The following is a 20,911-nucleotide window of genomic DNA, read 5'->3' as shown; positions in this document are numbered from 1 at the left end:
AAAAAAAAAATTAAACATGAAAAAGGGGGACTACTTTATCATTACACAGGATGTTGAGAAATGAAAAAGAATCTGGGCTACAGTTTATTACTAGAGAAGCTGGTGGGAGCAGTCCCCCTCCTGCCATGTGCCCTAGAATGGACAGATGTTACTTGGTGCTAGATCCAACATTAGTAATATGTAAGATCACAGGATACCTCATCTAGAGGCAGATAAATCTCCAGACTTACCATCCACCCAAGAGGTGGAAGCACATAGGGTCTCCTGAATTATGAGGTGAACTGTTACCATATTGCCAGCATCAGGAGTGACCACAGTTTAACCTTGGGCTGCAGGCCCAAGGACATTCTAACCTAGGAGTATCACATGCCAAATTACATGTTCTTTAGTCCCACATGCCTAATACAAGCTCCTTTGCTCTGAATGCCACTGATCTTGCAAATCCCTGTTAGAAGAAAAGCAGTTTGTTTAGATTCTATCTCGAATTGTCCCAATTCCATACAGTCAAAAGAATTTAGACCCCAATAGAGCAATTCCCCAAACCTGTTAAACCAGTCATGGAACTAGAAGTGCAGAAAATTTGGTAACTACAGATGTTGCTTCCCAACTGCATCAGTATCAAAATAAAACTAAGTCAAAACAGAAGGAAGCAAAAACCACCAAATAGCAGGATTATGTCTTGCCAAAGCAAAGGCTTAGCAACACGATATAGTTTCACAAATGTTAAGCGCCTGGTATCTGCCAGAGATGATGCTTGATTCCTGAGGATATAGAGCGAGCGACAGGTAGACATGAATCACAGTGTGCAGTACTGGTATACAGGAGAGAAAAGCTGGTTCTAAGGGACAGATTGTCAGGAGACTCTAGGACCAATCAATAGTTCCCTGCCCAATGTACAGATCAGGGCAGAGCCTAAGAGGAGTGTTTTTAAGCAATGAGAATGTGCTTGGAGCACTATTTGAAAATATACACACAGGGCAAAGAGCAAATACAGGATGTGTGAGCAAAGTAGGAACACAGGCAGGAGTTCAGGTCCAGAGACCTCTGTCCTCCATGCTATGGAATTTGTACATGTGATTTCTTTCAACAATGGGGAGCCAAATTTATGAAGCACAGACTGAGGGTGAGACCAGTTTAATGACTGTGGCTGAAAGCTCAGGATATAGAGCACTTTGTCCCCAGGGATTTATATATTTAATGTAGGATATTTCTTTTTTAAAAAAGTTCATTAGCAAAAGGACCATTTGCATTAAAGTTGTTTGGAGTTGGAAGATAGGAAGATAGTGTTTTAAACACCCCCAACTACATAATCATTCTTTCTTCCTACTTTTCCTCACTCAGCATCACCTTGCACTTCAAAATCTCTTGTCCAGCTTCACCTGCTTTCAGCTACCCACGGAACCCCGTCTTCATGGTGCCACAGGTGAAGATAGAAATGGAATCTGATTATGACTTCTCGGACATAGAGGAGTATGGAAGAGAGGCCAATGGTGAAACCACCCTATAGGACAATGCAGCGTCTCCCGGCTGGGGATAGGGTGAGAGGTGTTAGTCTTCATTGTGGGAGTCTGGATCAAACTTCTTGGTGCCTGTTTCCTTATGGGGCCTCCAGCCTGATAGAAAACTGGAGATCTTTCAATGAAGAGTTCTACTTAAATGCTTAGCTCTTCCCTTCCTTCTGCAGTTACTTAAATACCTAATATAGAATATTCCTCTATAATGTAGTCCAGATAAATTGTATTTCTTTTGAAATGAATGTCTCCCCAAATACTAAGATAAATGGGCAATAGTTCGTTTATATCTAAAACACCAATTACATTTTTAAAGGTTATATTTATATCTAGATGGTTTGGAAGAACTTTTGTCAGTTAATGAATTAATGCAGAACTAGTACATCTGACTAAACAGTGCTCACTAAAGTGAAATCTCAACCATGTCAGATCAACAAAATGACCCTTTATATCACTGGGTTTTCACACTTGGAATCAAAGTGTGATTTGGGTAGGTCCTGCCTGCAGTTTTCCATGGCTGATTCCCAAAATCAAACTTCCATTCACATGAACATTTTATGTTAGACAACATTTGGGGAGATTATAACTTTGTAATGTTAATCAAACCAGTAGTTTAAAGTAATGATTGGAAATTATTTGGGTAGATTATATTAAACTAGTTATTTAAAAAAAAACTTTTTCCCAGGAAAATTAAAATTGGACATTTTCAATTTTACATTAAATGAACATCAACAATGTCTATATTAATTCTACAGCTACAAAGAACCTGACAGTTTCTTTACCAAAAACAACTATAGATTTAAATTGAGTAAATCACCTTGGTTAGTTCAAGTGATGACAAATCCAGGTACTTTTTCATTCATTCATTTTGTTTTTAAAGACAAATGAGACTAGATCACTATCACTTCAGAGCCCAGCATACTGTATTGGCCCATATAAAGTTCTTATTAAGTGTTCATTAATGTTAATCTTGGGCTGGGAATGTGGCTTAGTGGCAAAGTGCTTGCCTATCATGTATGAAGCCCTGGGTTCGATTCCTCAGCACCACATAAACATAAAAAGCTGGAAGTGGTGCTATGGCTCAAGTGGTAGAGTGCTAGCCTTGAGCAAAAAGTAGCCAGGGACAGTGCTCAGGCCCTGAGTCCATGCCCCAGGACCAGTCCCCCCCCCTAAAAAAAAATAATCTTTTTTTTGGCCAGTCCTGGGCCTTGGACTCAGGTCCTGAGCACTCTCCCTGGCTTCTTCCTGCTCAAGGCTAGCACTCTGCCACCTGAGCCACAGCGCCCCTTCTGGCCATTTTCCATATGTGGCACTGGGGAATCAAACCAAGAGCTTCATGTGTAGGAGGCAAGCACTCTTGCCGCTAGGCCATATTCCCAGCCCCCCCAAAAATAATCTTAACTCCCTTCAAAAGGATACTGCCAAGAGGTAACGCTCTATATCACTACCACTCCTGATAGCAACATAAGCTATTCACTAGTCCATAACCATACTGAACTTAAGTTCTTTTCCATTTTAAATTCTTTGTACCAATGCATCCTTAATATTTCAACCTGAAAGCCTGGCTGCTCTGCAGTAGCACTTTTCCACATCAAACTGTAGAAATGTTAGGGATTCAGGAGTCAATATGCTTGATTAATAAAACAAGCCGGAAAACTGCAATGTTAGCTACTTTGTTGTCGTAAATTGATCCATGCAATTTTTACCTTATACTTTATATTTTGTACATATTATGAACAGTTTAATTTCAATAGCTTTCAACACATTGACATGTTGTGCTTCTTCATGTTGTCAGTACTTTCTCCCCCCCCCCTTTTAATGTAAGCATGCTTCAATAAAACTTAATCCTGTCTGCTCATCTTACTCCATGTTTAATAATTTAGGTAAATCAACAGGCATGGCATAGATGGGCCATAACTCTTAAAAAAGAAACCTCCCCAGCAAACTCCTAACACTGGCAGAGGTACAAGGAAGGAGTAGGTCAAGCTGACTAGGACAGGAGCTCCTTTTCCTGAATGAACAAACTCCAAACTTTTTTTGGGGGGGAGGCCAGTCCTGGAGCTTGAACTCAGGGCCTGAGCACTGTCCCTGGCTTCCTTTTGCTCAGGCTAGCACTCTGCCACTTGAGCCATGGCGCCACTTCTGGCCGTTTTCTATATTTGTGGTGCTGAGGAATCAAACACAGGGCTTCATATATATGAGGCAAGCACTCTTGCCACTAGGCCATATTCCCAGCCCCAAACAACTCTTTTTGATAGCATAGAAGAACCTATCCCTATCTCAAAATTTGCCCAGCAAGCATCTTCCAGTCTCACACAGCAAACTAATAATGCTCACAGGATATATCTTATCTTTTTTCCATTGTGTATACGTTGAGAACTCAGCAACAAGAAAATCCTTTGTTGTAATATATAAATTGAATGCATGACTTAGAAAGCACTTAGAACCTCTTAAAATGAATCTTAGATATTAAGTTTCTGACTTGCTGCATTACTTATTAGTATATGAAAGGACAAGACTGGTTTCTCCCTAGTTCAACAACTGTGTTTAAGGTTATAGATTAGGTATTACCAAATACTGAAATAATCAGACGGATGTATCCAGTGATAAAAGTTACTCTGCTTAGATCATAACTAAGATAGTAAGAAAAAAAGTATTCCAGAAACTCATTCCACACCAGACAGATGTGTTTTATTAAAAAAATCAACCCTTTAACCAGAAAGTCTGATTAAATTTGACATTAACTGAAGATCTTAAATATCTTTCAGGAAAACCAACAGGGTATGTAAAGAAAAGCAGGCAGCTGCCGCTGCATCTTTGGTGAAAAGAAAGTTGCACACTTATACAAGCTGCCCTAGTGATTATCAAGTCCAAGTGTTTTAAAAAATAAGTTTCAAGGGGCTGGGGATATGGCCTAGTGGCAAGAGTGCTTGCCTCGAATACCTTAGGCCCTGGGTTCAATTCCCCAGCACCACATATACAGAAAACGGCCAGAGGTGGCGCTGTGGCTCAAGTGGCAGAGTGCTAGCCTTGAGCAAAAACAAGCCAGGGACAGTGCTCAGGCCCTGAGTCCAAGCCCCAGGACTGGCCAAAAAAAAAAAATAATAAGTTTCAAGATATAACAGAGAAACCATACAGGTTCCTCCTAACAATACAAAACTTGAGCAACAAAATTTAAGGATATGGCAAAAGCCAAATATGACAGTAAACACACATAAATTATCAAATAAGCCTTTCAGTCCTGGAAAACTGAAATGGGAAAGCTCCCTAAAAGGTAACATATGCACAAGGACAACATTTCCCTAATGACTAAGCCACAAAAAAAAACCAACTAATTCACATGTAGTTTTCCTTAGCCAATTCAGTCCTTTAGATACATTGGTTATGCTCAGTATTATATAGAAATCAAGGTCATTTTTTTTCTCCAATAAATCACTTTCTCCACTAAATCCTTTTTACCTTCACCCTAATTTTCACTAGCAACATTTTTCCTTTGGTTTGACCAGCTGAACTCAAAAGGGTTGGAACCTAAAATGAGTATCAACTCTTATTGGAATAGCACTTGGGAAATGCACTCCTGGAAAAGGCAGATTTTTAACTGAAGTATGTGACGGAGGTTAGGCAGCCGCTCTCAGTGTGAATCTCCAATGTCATCTTCAGACAAACAGCTTCTCTTGGCTAGATCAGGTGATCCAGTATGACACCCGAGGGCCTCCTGGTAACGTACTGCAGAGTCAAACATGCGTGCACACACCATTTAAGCTTTCAATAAATAAAAAGCATCATTTCAGTAGAATAAATTAAAAAATATTGCATTTCTTGGCTTGGAAGTGCTGTTCACAGCATAAGCGACAAAGTTAATTGGTAGCGACTCCACGCTCCTTAGACTTTAGCATTTCTAGCTCTTCTGGCCTTAGCACTTTTTTTGCAGCAATAATGGTATTCTTCATGAGCATTGCCACTGTCATGGGACCAACACCCCCAGGGACTGGGGTGATGTAACCGGCTTTCTTCTTGACTTCTGCATAGATACAAGACAAGCAACTTCCATTAGGCAAAACATATCATACTTTAACATATTATGAAAGAAGTATGCAAAGAAAAAACAGTAAACAAATGTGCACTTGCAAATAATTACATCTACATTAATCAAGGGTAATGTTTTGAAAATAACGTGTACTTAGTGGTTAATGAGTGTGTATAAGTGATATAGCTTACTAGCTAACTTTTCCACTATATCAAATACATTTTAAAAAGGAATATATTACCTCAAAAATTTAAGTACAGATTGCCCAAACAACCAAACAAGTAATTTTCCAGTAAGTGAAAAGCAAAAAGTAAAAAAAAAAATTAACTTTTTGTTTCAGTAGTTGGGATTGAACTCAGGGCTTCTCACATGCTAGGCAAGCAAGGATTTTACCATTTCAGTCACACCTCTGAACCTCTACAAAATTTTCTTAATAAGAAAATACTTAAGAGTCAGGTGCCGGTGACTCACACCTGTAATCCTAGCTACTCAAGAGGCTGAAATTTGAGGATCACAATTCAAAGCCCTCCCAGGAAAGTCCATGAGACTCTTCTCTCCAATTAACTAACAGAAAACCAGAAGTGGTGCTGTGGCTAAAAGTGGTAGAGTGCTAGCCATGAGCAAAAGAGCTCAGGGACAGCATCCAGGTCTGGAGTTCAAGCCCCACAATAAACTTGAGTCTGAAACAGAAAGCTAGAAATAAGATTATCAGCAAACAGGAAACCTTGCATTCAAACCCAGTACCACCAAAAATAAATAAATAAATAAATAAATATATAGAGAGAGTATTTCCAGAATAACTTAAATTTAAACGTTAAATATAAAGTAAATGATTAATCCTAAATGTCTATTAAAGGAAGCATTTATTGGTTTTATGATTTTAAAAAATGATCTCATTTACCTTCAAAATCCACATCGCCAACCAACTTCGGTTTTGCAGTTACGGGGTCCTGAACTCTGTTGATCCCCACATCAATGACTGCAGCTCCTTCCTTGATCATGTCTGCTGTGATCAGATTAGGAATTCCTGGCAGTGGAGATGGAACTTAGTACTGAAAAAGATTCCAACTGCCAGAATTCTTGTCTTTCCCTTTCCAGACCTCTGAGAGAACTCAATAACATGTTTCATAAAAACCTGGCAGAGGGGCTGGGAATGTGGCTTAGTGGTAGAGTGCTTGCCTAGCATGCAAGAAGCCCTGGGTTCAATTCCTCAGCATCACATAAACAGAAAAGGCTGGAAGTGGCTCAAGTGGCAGAGTGCTAGCCTTGAGCAAAAAGAAGCCAGGGACAGTGCCCAAGTCCTGAGTCCAAGCCCCAGGACTGGCAAAAAAACAAAACAAAGAAATAATAAATATGCTGAGGCCATCAGGAAGCTTCACCTACCCAGCCTACAACGGAAACCAATCTTTAACCCACAGCTCCACCCACATCTTTGTTGTTAAAGGGGAAAAATGAATGGAAAGGCAGTTAGGCAGGCAAATTCTAAGATGTAGAATCTCACTCTTCATAAAGAAGTCCTTCTGTCCCATCTCTTGAATTTTACCTGCAGCAGATATTACAATATCTGCAAGAATCGTGTGTTTCTTCAGTTGTTCTTTGGGAGTGTGTCGATGAGATATTGTAACAGTGGCATCACCTATGAAGAAAAAAAAATACCTGCTGAGTCTAAATCAAATTAGGTTAAGTCTCAGCCAAGTCAAGTAGTTACCTTTAATGACTGATTTATGAGGCTTTTCCATACACAATAGAGTATGACATGATACACTTCAGTCCTATCAACTGGGAATATGGGCTAGTACAGTGCTTGCTTCGCATATATGAAGCTCTGGGTTCAATTCCTCAGCACCACATATATAGAAAAAAGCCAGAAGTGGCACTGTGGCTCAAGTGGTAGAGTGCTAGCCTTGAGCAAAAAAGAAGCCAGGCTGGGGCTGGGAATATGGCCTAGTGGCAAGAGTTCTTGCCTCCTACACATGAAGCTCTCAGTTCGATTCCCCAGCACCACATATATGGAAAACGGCCAGAAGGGGCGCTGTGGCTCAGGTGGCAGAGTGCTAGCCTTGAGCAGGAAGAAGCCAGGGAGAGTGCTCAGGACCTGAGTCCAAGGCCCAGGACTGGCCAAAAAAAAAAAAAAAAGAAGCCAGGGATGGTGCTCAGGCCTTGAGTTCAAGCCCAGAACTGGCAAAAAAAAAAAAAAAAAAAAAAAAAATATATATATATATATATATATATATATATATATATATATATATATGATGGAAATTTGGGCTGGGAATATGGCCTAGTGGGGTAAAAGTGCTTGCCTCCATTTAGCCCATCGCAATGGTCTAGGATTCCTCCCTGACCCTGCTCCCGGCCCCACCCCAAAGGACAGATCATGGATACTAACTTCAAATAAGAACTGTTTCTTACTTCCGACTGTCAAAACTATATATAACTGAACATTTCTCTCTGTTTTGGTGGTGCTGGGGGTTGAACTCAGGGCCTCATGCTTGCTAGGCAGGTACTGTGCCACTTGAGCCATGTTCCAAGCCCAGTAGCTGAACATTTCTAATTGCCAGAGCCATACTTTATTTAAAACTCACATTTCAGACTAGCTCCATAATACTGAGTACAGCTTCTACACAAAGGTTCCTCCAAGTTAACAAAATTACAGCAAATTCAAAATACAACAAAATGATCACTCCCAGATATCCTCAGAATGGCCTGTGATGGTTCTCACAAAAGCAATTCTGTACCTCCAGGACGTTCATGCGCCCCATCTGTGTGTAGTAACATTGCAATGGGCATTCCAACATTTTTTGACCTTCCAGCCACAACTACATTCTTCCCTAGGGTTGGAATACCTATGGGGGAAAAAAATTGCATTAAAAGTATAGTCAGTCTGTCTTAGAATGAACACCAAAAGAAGTCAGATGGTCTAGGATGTGGATCTAATATTAATAATGGCATCACTAAGTCTATTAGCTCATCAACCAAAGAGATATCACTTGTCACACAAAGAAAGGGTTGAAGAGAAGAACACAGGAGAAAACTCTTAACCATAAAATGTCATATAAATGTACCCTTTAATCACTAGAAAATCCTAAATGTCACTTCCCCAAAGTCTCTGGATTAAAGAACAAGAACCATTTTATAGGCAGCTGTTAAGAGATTAGCTCTGCAAATGGGGAAAGAGGATGCATGCTAAGGAAGTCTACACTTTGGCATTGTAGACATTTTCGTCATTTACAAGTATAAGTTCCTCAGTTGAAAAACTGTGTGGAAGTGTTTTAAATCCCCAAATGTTCCAGATTTGGTAATATCTGCCCATACTTTACCAGATTCATATCCTTAATCCAAAAGCCAATAATTCTCAAAAAGTTTTGGATTTCAGAGCATTTGAGTTCCGACTTTTGGGTTAGGGACCAACATACAATTCTGGGATATCCTTACCAGTTCTCTTAATAATTTCCCACACACCCCAGGGGGTAGCTGGTAACATGGAATACTGGTCCAAACACATTCTCCCTACATTGATCACATGAAAGCCATCAACATCCTTGTCTGGAGAAACAGCATTGCAGATTCTTCTCTCATCAATATGTTCTGAAAAAGAAATTGGGCAGTGGCTTTAAATCACTGTTCATAGTTAGCACTGTTTGACTCAAGTTAATCTGGTTTGCTAGTCACTTGAACAGAACGAGCTCACATGAAACAAAATGTAAAATGCCAAATATGACAGGCATTAAATACCCTTTTTCTCACTGCTTCCCTTCACTGCCTTTTGTATCAAGATTCCACTACTAAATTATTAAATTAGTTAATATTAAATTAATTACATATAACTAAATATTGATATTTCTAATAATAACATAATGAAATATTCCATCTCCTGAGTTCACTTCCCCTTTTCAAATCTACACGAAGTGCAGGGTGTATAAGCGGCCAAACCTTTCCACTGGTAGAGACCAAAACTCACCTGGGAGTGGCAGCTGAACAAGGAGGCCATCTACATTTTCATCATTATTTAGTTTATTGATTAAATTCAACAGCTCTTCTTCTGAGATTGAAGCTGGTTTCACAATAGTCTCACTGTTGATTCCTATTACAAGAAATGTCAAGGTTATGAAAGTACTTAATGAGCACTATGGTATTATTGCCTGCCGTGCCTTGCTACCGCTGTTACCATTGCACCACCCTGGTAGCTGAACCTGAACAGCAATATCAAAAGCTAACCTTACAAACATGCACAAGAGAATACCTGTTCAGCACTTTCCATGCACTGATCTATGTAATCCTCATCAACTGGCTTACAGACGAGAAACTGAGTCTCCGATTAAAAGCCAGCTAATCACATGGGCCACATTTCTTGTTCTAATGTTCTTTCATCTGTACCATGCTACTTCGCAGTGTTGCCTTTCTCCTCCACACTAATATTGGGGCTTGAATTCTGAGCCTGGACACTGGTTTTTGCTCAAGGCTGGCACCTGGGCTGGCTTTGAACCAAGATATTCAGATTTCATGCTCCTGCATAGCTAAAATCATAGGCACGTGGCTCCCTCCCAGTATCTTAGAAGGTCATCGCTTGCTATTTTCTAGAACTTTTCAACTGAAAAGAGCAGTTGTGAAGAACAGAATAGACCTGTGGTTCATGGAGCAGTGACTGTCTAGTCTCACCAGAAGGAAGGGTAGGTACATGGTATTCAGACCAACAATCCACAGATGAGTAAGCAGAGACCTATCTGAATTTTAAGCCTTTTATCTACAGACATATGGTAATCTGTTGTAACATAAGACACACAATATCACAGCAACCTCCCATTACTCAAGTCTGAACCACTTTCACAGCATGTGAAACAATCATGGAACAAATCAGTTAAGAAATTAAAAGGTATTTTCCAGAACTGAGTCATTTCCTTTCAATCTGTGACTTTTCAACCATATCACTGATATCTCCTAACTCCCCATTGCTTAATCTTTCCTAATTCCCTATGGCTTTAAATTTCAAATATCCAAGTCAAGAGACTCTCGTTTTTGTTTAAGGAAAAGAGATGTAAATCTTTTCTTCTGTGAAAATGGTAAGGTTAAGAACAGAGTTCAGACTGTATTCCAGAAGACAGAGTGCCGACCAGGTTCCTCCTGTCCCAGTAAAAAGGCAAATAGAGGGTCTAAGTTCTTTATGACAACGTTTTGGATATATTTCAATCCCATTAGCTACCTCTGCCGAGGTTTTCTAATTAGAAAGAGATACTATAAATTCCAATGGCCTTTGCCTCATATAGACTTCAAGTGAACAGAGGGTGGGGGCCCGACACATACCTACATCTGCAGCTGCCTTGGTTTTATTGAGGACATAGGAGTGACTGGCAGGATTCTCACCAACCAAAATCACACTCAGGTGTGGCCTCTTGTTGCCAGATGCCACCCATTCTTCCACCTCCTGCTGTACCTCCTGCTTGATCTGCTGGGCCAGTTTCCTTCCAGAAATGACAACAGCTTCATTTCTGCAACAGAAGCCACAGAGTTAAACAAAACAAAACAAAAACAGAGTTTAAATTTCTGTAAAATGTAAAGCTCAAACTGCATAATGTTATTGACACCAAAAACTGAAAACCTTTGATTGAAGATTTAAATGCCAAATCCAAAAGACAACTGAAATCTGACAAATTATAGTGGTACCCTTGTGTCCAGCTACAAACTTGGAGATAAACATGACTGAACTAGTTCATCTAAGTTCAGGAAGTTTAAGAGACAAACAGGTCTCTCCCTTCTCTCCGGCCATGCATCATCTTGGCCACAGGCCAGCAGTTCCATAATGAACTTCTCTCTCCTGCCTGAATACTGCATGGCGTTCTTCTTTACCAGCTACCTACTTTAAAAACCTAACATATATAGTGCTGTGACTCAGATAGGGCTTAAGAGTCAGGACAGGCAGAATTCCCCTTTATTTTTCTCCTTTTTCTGGGAGTATCCCCAGTCCTGACAGCCCTTTTCCGCGACCAAACTGCTGCGAGATGCCACACGGGACTTTTCACCAGTACCATTGCTGACCTCCATATCCACGTCCACACCACTTCTCTACTCTGGTGAGTGAAACTGCTGCTGCTCAGGTTCTCAGCCACTCTGTATGGTGCTTCTGTCCAGTAAGGTCTCATTCACTCACCAGGCCGCCTTCCTCCCTCCCGTGTTTTTTGTGTTTTTGCATCACAGTCATACCCAAGTCTGGAAACTACTAGCACGCCTCGACAGTGCAATGAGGCCTGCTCGAAATACTTGCACAGATAGTTTTTGCTGCTGCAATGGTAAATGATCAGAAGTCACTTATATTCAGGCTCTCTCTCTTTCTCTTTTCCTCTCTCTCTCATCTGCCTGCTTGCTTGCTTACATTATAAAGCTCCAAGTCATACCATCCTGATAATGTGCCTTGCTCACAAAGCTGCCTCTTTTCACAGGCCTTCGAAACTGAGGCTTGACCACCAATGTGCTTTGTCAGCAAAGATATCTAAAAGTTATTTTCTCTAGCATTGACCACGTGGTGGATATTGGGTTTAACAGGCACCAGCTCAGGCGCCATTATGCCATGCCACGTGTTCTCTGTTAGTGTGTTTGTGTCCTCCTGCCACTCCCCCCTCAACAAGGCATCCCACTGGATTTTATCAAAATATGGTTTCTCCATTTTATAATCTGAAATTTTTTGTTTGCTAGCAAAATTGTTATCCTAACTGGCCATGTGGCTCTAAAATATTGGGCAAAAAAATGTCATTTACTATTGGAATTCCAAGAGTCTATAGCTGAAATTCATTTTTGCACGCTGTAAAACCTATGTGCACAGTGTGTATGTGTGTTCATGTGTGTATGTATGTCTGTGTAAACGTCATTTGTTAGTGAAGTCTCAGAAAAGGGAATTGAAGAAACAGTAGGAAGAAGATGGTATGGGTATGTCTTAAATTCATACAAGACAAAGCTTGTTAAATTGGTGTACAATTGTTGGCTATGACTTAAACACTAATATAAAACCAGTATGCCATTTTTTATATGTCCATCTAGCTATATATCTGTGCTAAAACTCTCATTACATCTACTGAGGTTTGTCATTGCAGAATTCTGGCAAGTATTTGTTGGTCAATTCTTGACAAGGTCAGGTAAGTTCTAGTCCTCTTGGTCTCTTGTTGCTTTAATTGGGAATACAAAAGGGCTTTTTGTGGCAAAGACTCCTTGTATTGCAGTTGGAAGCCAGCCAGGGCAAAAAAATCTCTCTAAAACTCCATCTCCCAACTAACCAGTGAAGAGTCAGGCTGGAAGCATGGTTCAAGAGACTTATCTATAACCAGCCAAATGCTGGAAGTGGCATTATGGGTCAAGGGGTAGAGCACTAGCCTCGAGCAGAATTGCTCAGGGACAGAGCCCAGGCCCTGAGTTCAAACCCTTGTGAATGCCAACTGGGGCAAGCCATCCCAGCAACAAGTACCTAGACCCCTGGGATTCAGCTAGTTAGGGAACAAGGATCATGGAGAGGAGTAAGAGGAGAATGGTGTCACATCCTAAATGGAGTCACTTTATCTCACCCTTTCAAAATTAATCAGAGCCGGGATCAAGAGATAGTAAGTAGCCTGTCCATCTAATGTCCATACCTGATAGAACTAGCCAAATCATCCAATTTTTAATTTTGTGCCCTAAACCCTTCCTTTTGCCTTAATATTTTTTTTGTCCAGCCCCTGCCTCATGAGACCTCTTCCAGGCTTCATTCAAGGACTGGCATCTACCATCAAGGGACTCTGCTGCTTGCCTTCTCCCGGAGGGGCCACATTTCTGCCTTTTACCCCTAATGTCACCCCTTGCCAGCAGGAAGCAGCCAGAGAGAATCTACGTCACTTATCATAACTATTAAAACGCTGGCATGTAAGTAAGGTCCCTCCCGGGAGGGCTCCAAGCAGATGTCCCCACCTCATTAAGTCTCCACCCAGTTACCTGGGTAACCAGCAGACCTGGAAGCAGTTACCTCCCCTTTCCCTGAAGTCACATCCCAATCTACCTAAGCCACACACCCCACCCCCGCCCTAGATAAAGCAAGAAGGGGTCTCCCTTCTCTCCCGCCATGCCACAGGCCAGGAATTCGGTAATAAACTTCTCTCTTCTGCCTGAAAAAAAAAAACAGACAGTACTTGGCCAGTGGAGTGGCAATCAGTTTACACTCCTAATGTTCCACCTTACCGCCTCCTGACCAAGACCTACCAGATTTTTCTTTCAGCCTACATTTTTAGTTCTTACACCTCACAATATGAGGTTTTCCCTACAGACTCAACAGTTTCATCTAAATGCACAGATGGCATTTATAGTTCATGTTTTGTCAGAAGTTTTCATTTTCTCACCCACAGATGATCAAGTCCCCTTACATAAAATGATACTTGCAGGGCTGGGAATGTGGCTTAGCAGTAGAGTGCTTGCCTAGCATGCATGAAGCCCTGGGTTCGATTCCTCAGCACCACATAAATAGAAAAAGCCAGAAGGGGCACTATAGCTCAAAAGGTAGAGTGCTAGCCTTGAGCAAAAATAAGCCAGGGACAGTGCTCAGGCCCTGAGACCCAAGCTCCAGGACTGGAAAAAAAAAAAAAAAAGATTTGCATATCACCTATGTATATCCTCCCAATACTTTTTTTTTTTTTGCCAGTCCTGTGGCTTGAATTCAGGGCCTGGGCACTGCCCTGAGCTTCTTTTTCTCAAGGCTAGCACTCTACCACTTGAGCCACAGTGTCACTTCCAGCTTTTCCTGTGTATGTAGTACTGAGGAATTGAACCCAGGGTTTCAAGCATGTTAGGCAAGCACTCTTACCGCTAAGCCACATTCCCAGCCCCTCCCCATACTTTAAATGTCCCTCCCACCCCCCATGGGGCTGTCCTTAAGCTTTTTTGCTCAAGGCTAGCAGTCTACCATTTTGAGCTGCAGCTCCGCTTCTGTTTTTTTTTTGTGTGTGTGTGTGTGTGTGTGTGTGTGTGTGTGTGTGTGTGTGTGTGTGTGTGTTTTAGGTGGTTAATTAGAGATGAGTTTCATGGACTTTCCTGCCTGGGCTGGCTTTGAGCTGCTGATTCTCAGATCTCTGACTCCTGAGTAGCCAGAATTATAGGCCTGAGCCACCGGCACCCACCTTGAATAATCTAAGGCAACACAAAGTTACATCAATAGTTATTTTACTGTGATGTTTAATGACTATAAATAGAAAGTCTGTACATATTTAGCTGGATGAAATTCCCCCCACCCACACACATACATATTTCCCATCCACAGCTGATTGACTCCAGAGACAGAGATTGCCTATACAAAAACTGTCACGCTGGGCTGGAGATATGGCCTAGTGGCAAGAGTGCTTGCCTCCTATACATGAGGCCCTGGGTTCGATTCCCCAGCACCACATATACAGAAAACGGCCAGAAGTGGCGCTGTGGCTCAAGTGGCAGAGTGCTAGCCTTGAGCAAAAGGAAGCCAGGGACAGTGCTCAGGCCCTGAGTTCAAGGCCCAGGACTGGCCAAAAACAAAACAACAACAACAAAAAAAAACTGTCATGTAGTCAGACCAATAACCTCTACACAACCTCAAAATGCCTCCTAGGGCAGTTCACAGCCCCAGTGGGGAAAACTTTTTTTTTTTTTTTTTTTTCCAGTTGTGGGGCTTGAACTCTGGGCCTGGGCAGTTCCTGAGCTCTTCAGCTCAAGGCTAGAGCTCCTACCACTTGAGCAACAGAGCCACTTCTAGTTTTCTTGTTGTTAACGGGAGACTTTTCTGCCCTGGCTGGCTTTGAACTGAGATCCTCAGATCTCAGCCTCCTGAGTAGCTAGGATTACAGGTGTGAGCCACGCCCAGCCCCTTGTGGGGAAAACTGGTAAAAGTGGGAGGCTCTTCCTTAAGATGCTAGTGAGCTCTACCCCAGAACCCTGTAGCCCATCCACAGCTGACCAGCAGTGAGCATGTGATGCCAAGGGCCATAATTTTCAGGCTAGCCAGCAGTTCAGTGGGTGCAAAAGCTTCCAACAGGAGTAGTACTAATTAGCTAGACCGGGCAGAGGTCCTCCCTGAGGCACTTCAAACAGAGAACCTGCTGATAAGAGCAGAAGAAAGATAGACAAAGAAGGCGAGATCAGAGAATATCAATTGCATCAGGGGAACAATTAGGGCAAGGGGACCAGAGAGTGGTGCTGGCAGCAGGACAATGAGAAAGCTCAGATATCTAGAGGAACCTACAGTTCCTCAGACCATGCTTGAATCTCTGCAATGCTTTCTTCCCAAAAAGTGGGTTATGCAGCTCTTCATGGGCTCCATGAAGACCAAATGTTAATAACTGTCATTAGTTGAAGAAAAGCATCTCTTCTTTCAGCAAAAAGATCCCATGAAAATAATTCTTCCCCTTTAAGCTCCTGCCCTGTCACAGGACGACTGCTCCAACCTCATGACCAATGAAACATCTGTCCCCCTTACAGCAGATGTTACATCAGGCACTAGATACCTCATATTGTCAAGATTAATTCTCAACCCCACTACTAAAAATAGAATTTTAAAGCTCTACACCTTTAAGTCTTCAGTACTGCTTCTTATTTGCCTTATGACCAAATACATACTTTAAACTCAGTACCTACTTTTAATTTTTAATACAAGTTTATATCTAAAATTTATATTAGCCTGCACTATGTCTTATAAGACATTAATACTATCATATTTTTTATTGGAAAGAATATATTTTATTTATTAAATAAGAGTATGAGGTAAAATGCCAATTATTATATTTGCACATAAATATACATATATCATCTTGTTTTACTCGAATAGAAGCCTAGGATATAAATATTTTTATCTTGTTTTAGATATAAAAAGACTCAGAAATTAGCTTGTCCAAAACACAGTTGGGTTAGAATTTAAATAACTGCCTAACTTCAAAGGCTTATGCTGTCAGTTATTTTGTCTCTTTGTTTTGAAACTTCTGTCTGCCAGGTTACTTCTTTTTTTTTTTTTTAAGTTTTTATTATCAAACTGATGTACAGAGAGGTTACAGTTTCATACGTTCGGCATTGGATACATTTCTTGTACTGTTTGTTACCTTGTCCCTCATACCCCCCTCTACTATCATAATTTTTAACAAACAAGTATTTAACTCAGATTTTATGTAATATATTAATGTAACTACGTGATCACACTTAATTTATAGCCATGGTATATTAAAAAACTGAAAACATGTTAATAATTACAAACCTATTTCAGAATTAGAATGAAGAGATTTAGAGCTTTGCTGATACAAATATTCCTGGCAATATCCCTCATCTATATCAGTAAGTTGAATATCTACCATTGGCCAGAAATATATTCTCAATTCTGGAACGCTACAGCCTAAGGCTACTTAAAAAAGAGTTTAGGATAGTCATTCATACTGAATAAAGTAACATATAAAGTGTCAGGCTTGTATGTATGTTCAATGAAAACAATTTCTTACTATCATCTCCTGTGTGCCTGTGTGTGTGTGTGTGTGTGTGTATGTGTATCCCTTTATGTCATGGATTTATTTACACACACGTTAAGAAATTACATACATGTATGTGTGTATAACACATATAACACATATACACATGTATGTGTATAACATACATATTTGTGAGAAGAACACAGCTGGAACTTCATAAAAAGGTTCTTTTGACAGCAGTAAACTTAGAGAAAGTACTAGTAGCAGCCCACTTGGACTAAAAACAATATGCTAAAGCTCAGGACACAGGGTTCTGAGAAAAGCGGATGTTCCAAGTCCCAATCTTTGCTTCCAAAGACAGGTTCTGGATGTTATGCCAATTTGCTTAAAAAAAAAAAAAAAGGTAACACAACTAAGAAAAAAGCTACAATGTAACAAAGAACTTTCAAATATAACTGCATTTTAGCCTCCTCTGCTTCTCAAAACTCTGTTTGAAAAATCATATATAGGGCTGGGAATGTGGCTTATCGGTAGAGTGCTTGCCTAGCATGCATGAAACCCTGGGTTCAACTCCACAGCATCACATAAACAGAAAAAGCTGGAAGTGGTGCTGTGGCTCAAGAGGTAGAGTGCTAGCCTTGAGCAAAAAGGAAGCCAGGGACAGTGCTCAGGCCCAGTCCAAGCCCCAAGACTGGCAACAAAATCAAAAACAAAAAATCATATATATATATATATGTATATTTATATAGCTTCTATTAATTAATGGAGCTGTTATGCCCAGATTTTGGGTCCCCAAAGACCACCAAGGAGCTGATGGGTCCCCAAAGACCACCAAGGAGCTGATTCTGACACAAACGCATGAGAAATCTATTGCAAGCTAGAGCCAGGACTCTCAACCATCACCGATGCAGCAGATCTGGATTGAGAGCCCTGACCCTCAGATAGGCAGAGTTTTTATTGTGATTACAACAGGGCAGGGTATTTCCAACTTGGCAGATAATTAATTGGATGGCATTTAGCAAGCAAGTCTTGCCTTCTTTCTATTGGCTATCTACCCTTTCAGTTACCTATTTTGGCTTTGATAATGGGAACTGGCCTTGGTATCAGGAACTGACAGCAGGTGCTCATGTAGCACTGATGCAGGGGGTTAATGCAAGCCGTAGAGCAAGTCACAAATGGGTTAAGCAAGCCATTTACAGAAGCAGAATTCTGCGGTAAGGCTGACCTAGTACCAACTTTACTTTAACAATTGCTACCATGTTTTCCCATTACCACTAAGCAAGCTTGGGCTTGCTAAAACAATCCAGTACTCAATCATAATCATAAGTAAACCAATCCAACAGTTACCATGGCATTTCTACTACTATTATGGTTATTTCTATAGTCTATGACCATGATCATTTTTTACTGTCCGTTACCATGATTGCTACCTAGGTACAGAGGGGAACAAGGGCTCCCTATATTTTTAAACATCAAACTACAAGAAACTAGTCTCATGGGTGGGGGTGCAGCCCTGTAGCATGGAGTCATTACCAGGATTTACAAGCTGTTATAATTTTAACACTAAACTTATATTTAGTCTCTCAGGTTCTCAGGTTAGCCCTTATAGGACCAGTAAGAAGACACAAAGGAAAACAGAACTAATATCTATGAAACTTAAGATTCTGTTATCTTGGAAGTATTATAATAATCAGTTTGCTAGACAGAAGACGAAACAGAGGACTTTAGAAATAAAATTCAAATACAAACTTCTGCTTCCAATGTCCATTTGCCCCACTGTCTCCAAGACTACGGTACTAACTTTCTAACTATGAGGTTCATGTTCCTGAAGCAGCACTGTATGTTCTGAAACAGCAATGCAGCACAGATAACCTGGATTGCATTCAGGGCTGTGGAGCACACATCTATCAGAAAGACAAGCAAAAGGAAAGCCTTTGTTATTAGAGTGTAAGCAAACTGGTCTATGCCTTTAGATAATGAATAAGATTATTTTCCTAAATACCTTTTCAAACGGAAGTCTATGAAAGCTCTCAACCACAGGCACATGTAGCCAGCGGCTAAAAATAAGATGGAGCTGTAAAGGCTGATCGTGGTCAGACCCGGGAAAAGTCTTGCATGTTCCCTCCGAAGTACTACCAAAAAAAAGGCATCAACACATATTCTGTACTCTGCATCCTGAGCTCCAACAAGCAGAGCCTTGGAAAAGTCTTTAATAATCCAAGCGTTCTGAAGACTAACAGAAAAGAGGTTACAAAGACAGAAATCACAGCCTCAGGCCCCTTACCTAAGTAAGAGTTTTAAGTTTGAAATCTAGAGATGATCAGAAAAAAAGACCAATTACCTACCTCCTTGAGGCAAAGCAGTTTTCCCTGCCCATCTCCCAAGTGTTCTTTTTCTCACCAACTATTTTTGAGTGGCAATATACATATAACATGAAATTTACCATCCTGACCACTTTTGAGTGTATGGCTGAAGTGGTCTTGATTTCATTCAAAACAATCATCCCACAAGCCTCTTCCAGAACTGATGCTGTAAAACTGCACTCTCCATGAAACAGTCATTCCCCACTACCCGCCTTCTCCCTGGCAGCCACTGGCAACCTCCGGAGATCTCACCTCAAGTTACCCAGACTGGCACTGACCAGCTTCGGGCGGGCTGCGTCAAACTCTAGGGGACCACAGTACATTCTTCCGCCGCAGCAAAGGGGCAGCTCGAAGTGTCTGTCCCCCACCACCACGCCCATCCCCGGAGGAGGAGGAAGAGGTGGTGGAGGAGGGAAGTGAGGACACCCCTCAAGCAAGTCGGCTCTGGGATTTCATCAGACTGCACCAACCCAGTCCGCCGCTAGGGACTGGGCAGGGTACCGCGAGCGCGGGCTGCTCTTTAGAACCCCTCCGGCACTCGCAGACGGTCTCCCGGGAAAACTCCCCGTGTAAGTCTGGGGATGCCGGCAGTAGTCCTTCCTCATAGATTCCCAGGTACCCCGCCCCGAGGTCTCCCGCCCACCCACCCCCCGCCCCAAGCCTCTGCCCCGCACTGCCGGCTGCGGCCACGCTGTGTGCCACGTCGCTCCGCCACACCCCTCTCTCCCCGACTGCCCCGGCCCGCGGGATGCTAACAAGGCGGCCCCGCGACGCCCCCGGAGAGCCCAGGTGGCCCTCGTTCACCGTCTTCACCGGCTTTCCGCGCTGACCCGCTCCCCGACTCACTTACCGAACTGCGGCAAGATGGAAGGGGTGATGGCGGAGGAGGCAGTTGTGCGCAGGTCGGAGCAGCCGGGCAGCCAATGCGGACAAGAGAGAAGCTGTAGCCATGGCACACGCCGGTACCCGTGCCGGGAGAGAACCGCGCGCGCGGGCTGCCCGCGCGGTTATACCACCGCCGGGCTAGGCTCCGCCTCCCGCAGACTCCCATTGGTCCTCCTAGAGCCATGGAAGCCAATCAGCTGTCTTCATGAAACGTAAGCTAAATCCAGTAGAGCCCTGCTTACAATTGGAGTACGAGGAGACGGCCACCCAGCTGTAGAAGGCGCTGAAGTCTCTGTCGCATGTCCTGGTTGGCTGAAGAAGTCAAGCCCCTGTCTGATGCAGCTGTTGTCATCCAAGCCTGGTAGAAGGAAGATAGTACAAGTTCATTCTATGATACAGGACTCTAGGCATTCACACGCTGTGAGACCAAGGGAGAATGCTTCTAGAGGAACAGGAAGGCACAATGCCTATGTGCATCTGATCATACAATATAATAGTTACAGGCTAGCTCCTGTAATCCTAGCTACTAAGGAGGCCTCATAAGATCTGAGGATCGCGGTTTGAAGCCAGCCTGGGCAATAAAGTGAATGAGACTCCTATTTCTAATTAACCACCAGAAAGCTGGAAATGACAACTGTGGTTCAAAGTGGTAGAAGCACTAGCCTTGAGTGAAAAAGGTCAGGGACAGTGCCCAGACCGAGT

The 20,911-nt window shown here is 42.0% G+C and overlaps 2 protein-coding genes across 2 annotated transcripts in view; one reads left to right on the top strand and one right to left on the bottom strand.

Annotated features, from left to right (window-relative positions):
* Positions 1-2,520, top strand: part of Slc4a5 (solute carrier family 4 member 5) — an 80,737-nt gene extending 78,217 nt beyond the window's left edge. The window contains exon 26 of the mRNA XM_048352771.1: positions 1,342-2,520. The gene's annotated coding sequence lies outside the window, so the exon portion shown is untranslated. The remainder of the gene's footprint in view (positions 1-1,341) is intronic.
* Positions 2,521-4,598: 2,078 nt separating this feature from the next.
* On the bottom strand, positions 4,599-20,314 carry Mthfd2 (methylenetetrahydrofolate dehydrogenase (NADP+ dependent) 2, methenyltetrahydrofolate cyclohydrolase). The gene is made up of 8 exons (XM_048352772.1): positions 20,175-20,314; positions 10,840-11,024; positions 9,500-9,622; positions 8,974-9,126; positions 8,277-8,384; positions 7,082-7,174; positions 6,440-6,565; positions 4,599-5,532 (listed from the first exon to the last, which is right to left on the bottom strand). The coding sequence occupies exons 1-8, from the start codon at positions 20,273-20,275 to the stop codon at positions 5,369-5,371; spliced, it is 1,053 nt and encodes a 350-aa protein (XP_048208729.1). The 5' UTR covers positions 20,276-20,314; the 3' UTR covers positions 4,599-5,368.
* Positions 20,315-20,911: the final 597 nt, after the last annotated feature.

The sequence above is a fragment of the Perognathus longimembris genome, chromosome 8 (assembly GCF_023159225.1).
Source record: "Perognathus longimembris pacificus isolate PPM17 chromosome 8, ASM2315922v1, whole genome shotgun sequence".
Taxonomy (NCBI): domain Eukaryota; kingdom Metazoa; phylum Chordata; class Mammalia; order Rodentia; family Heteromyidae; genus Perognathus; species Perognathus longimembris.
This window is presented reverse-complemented; position numbering and strand designations above follow the sequence as displayed.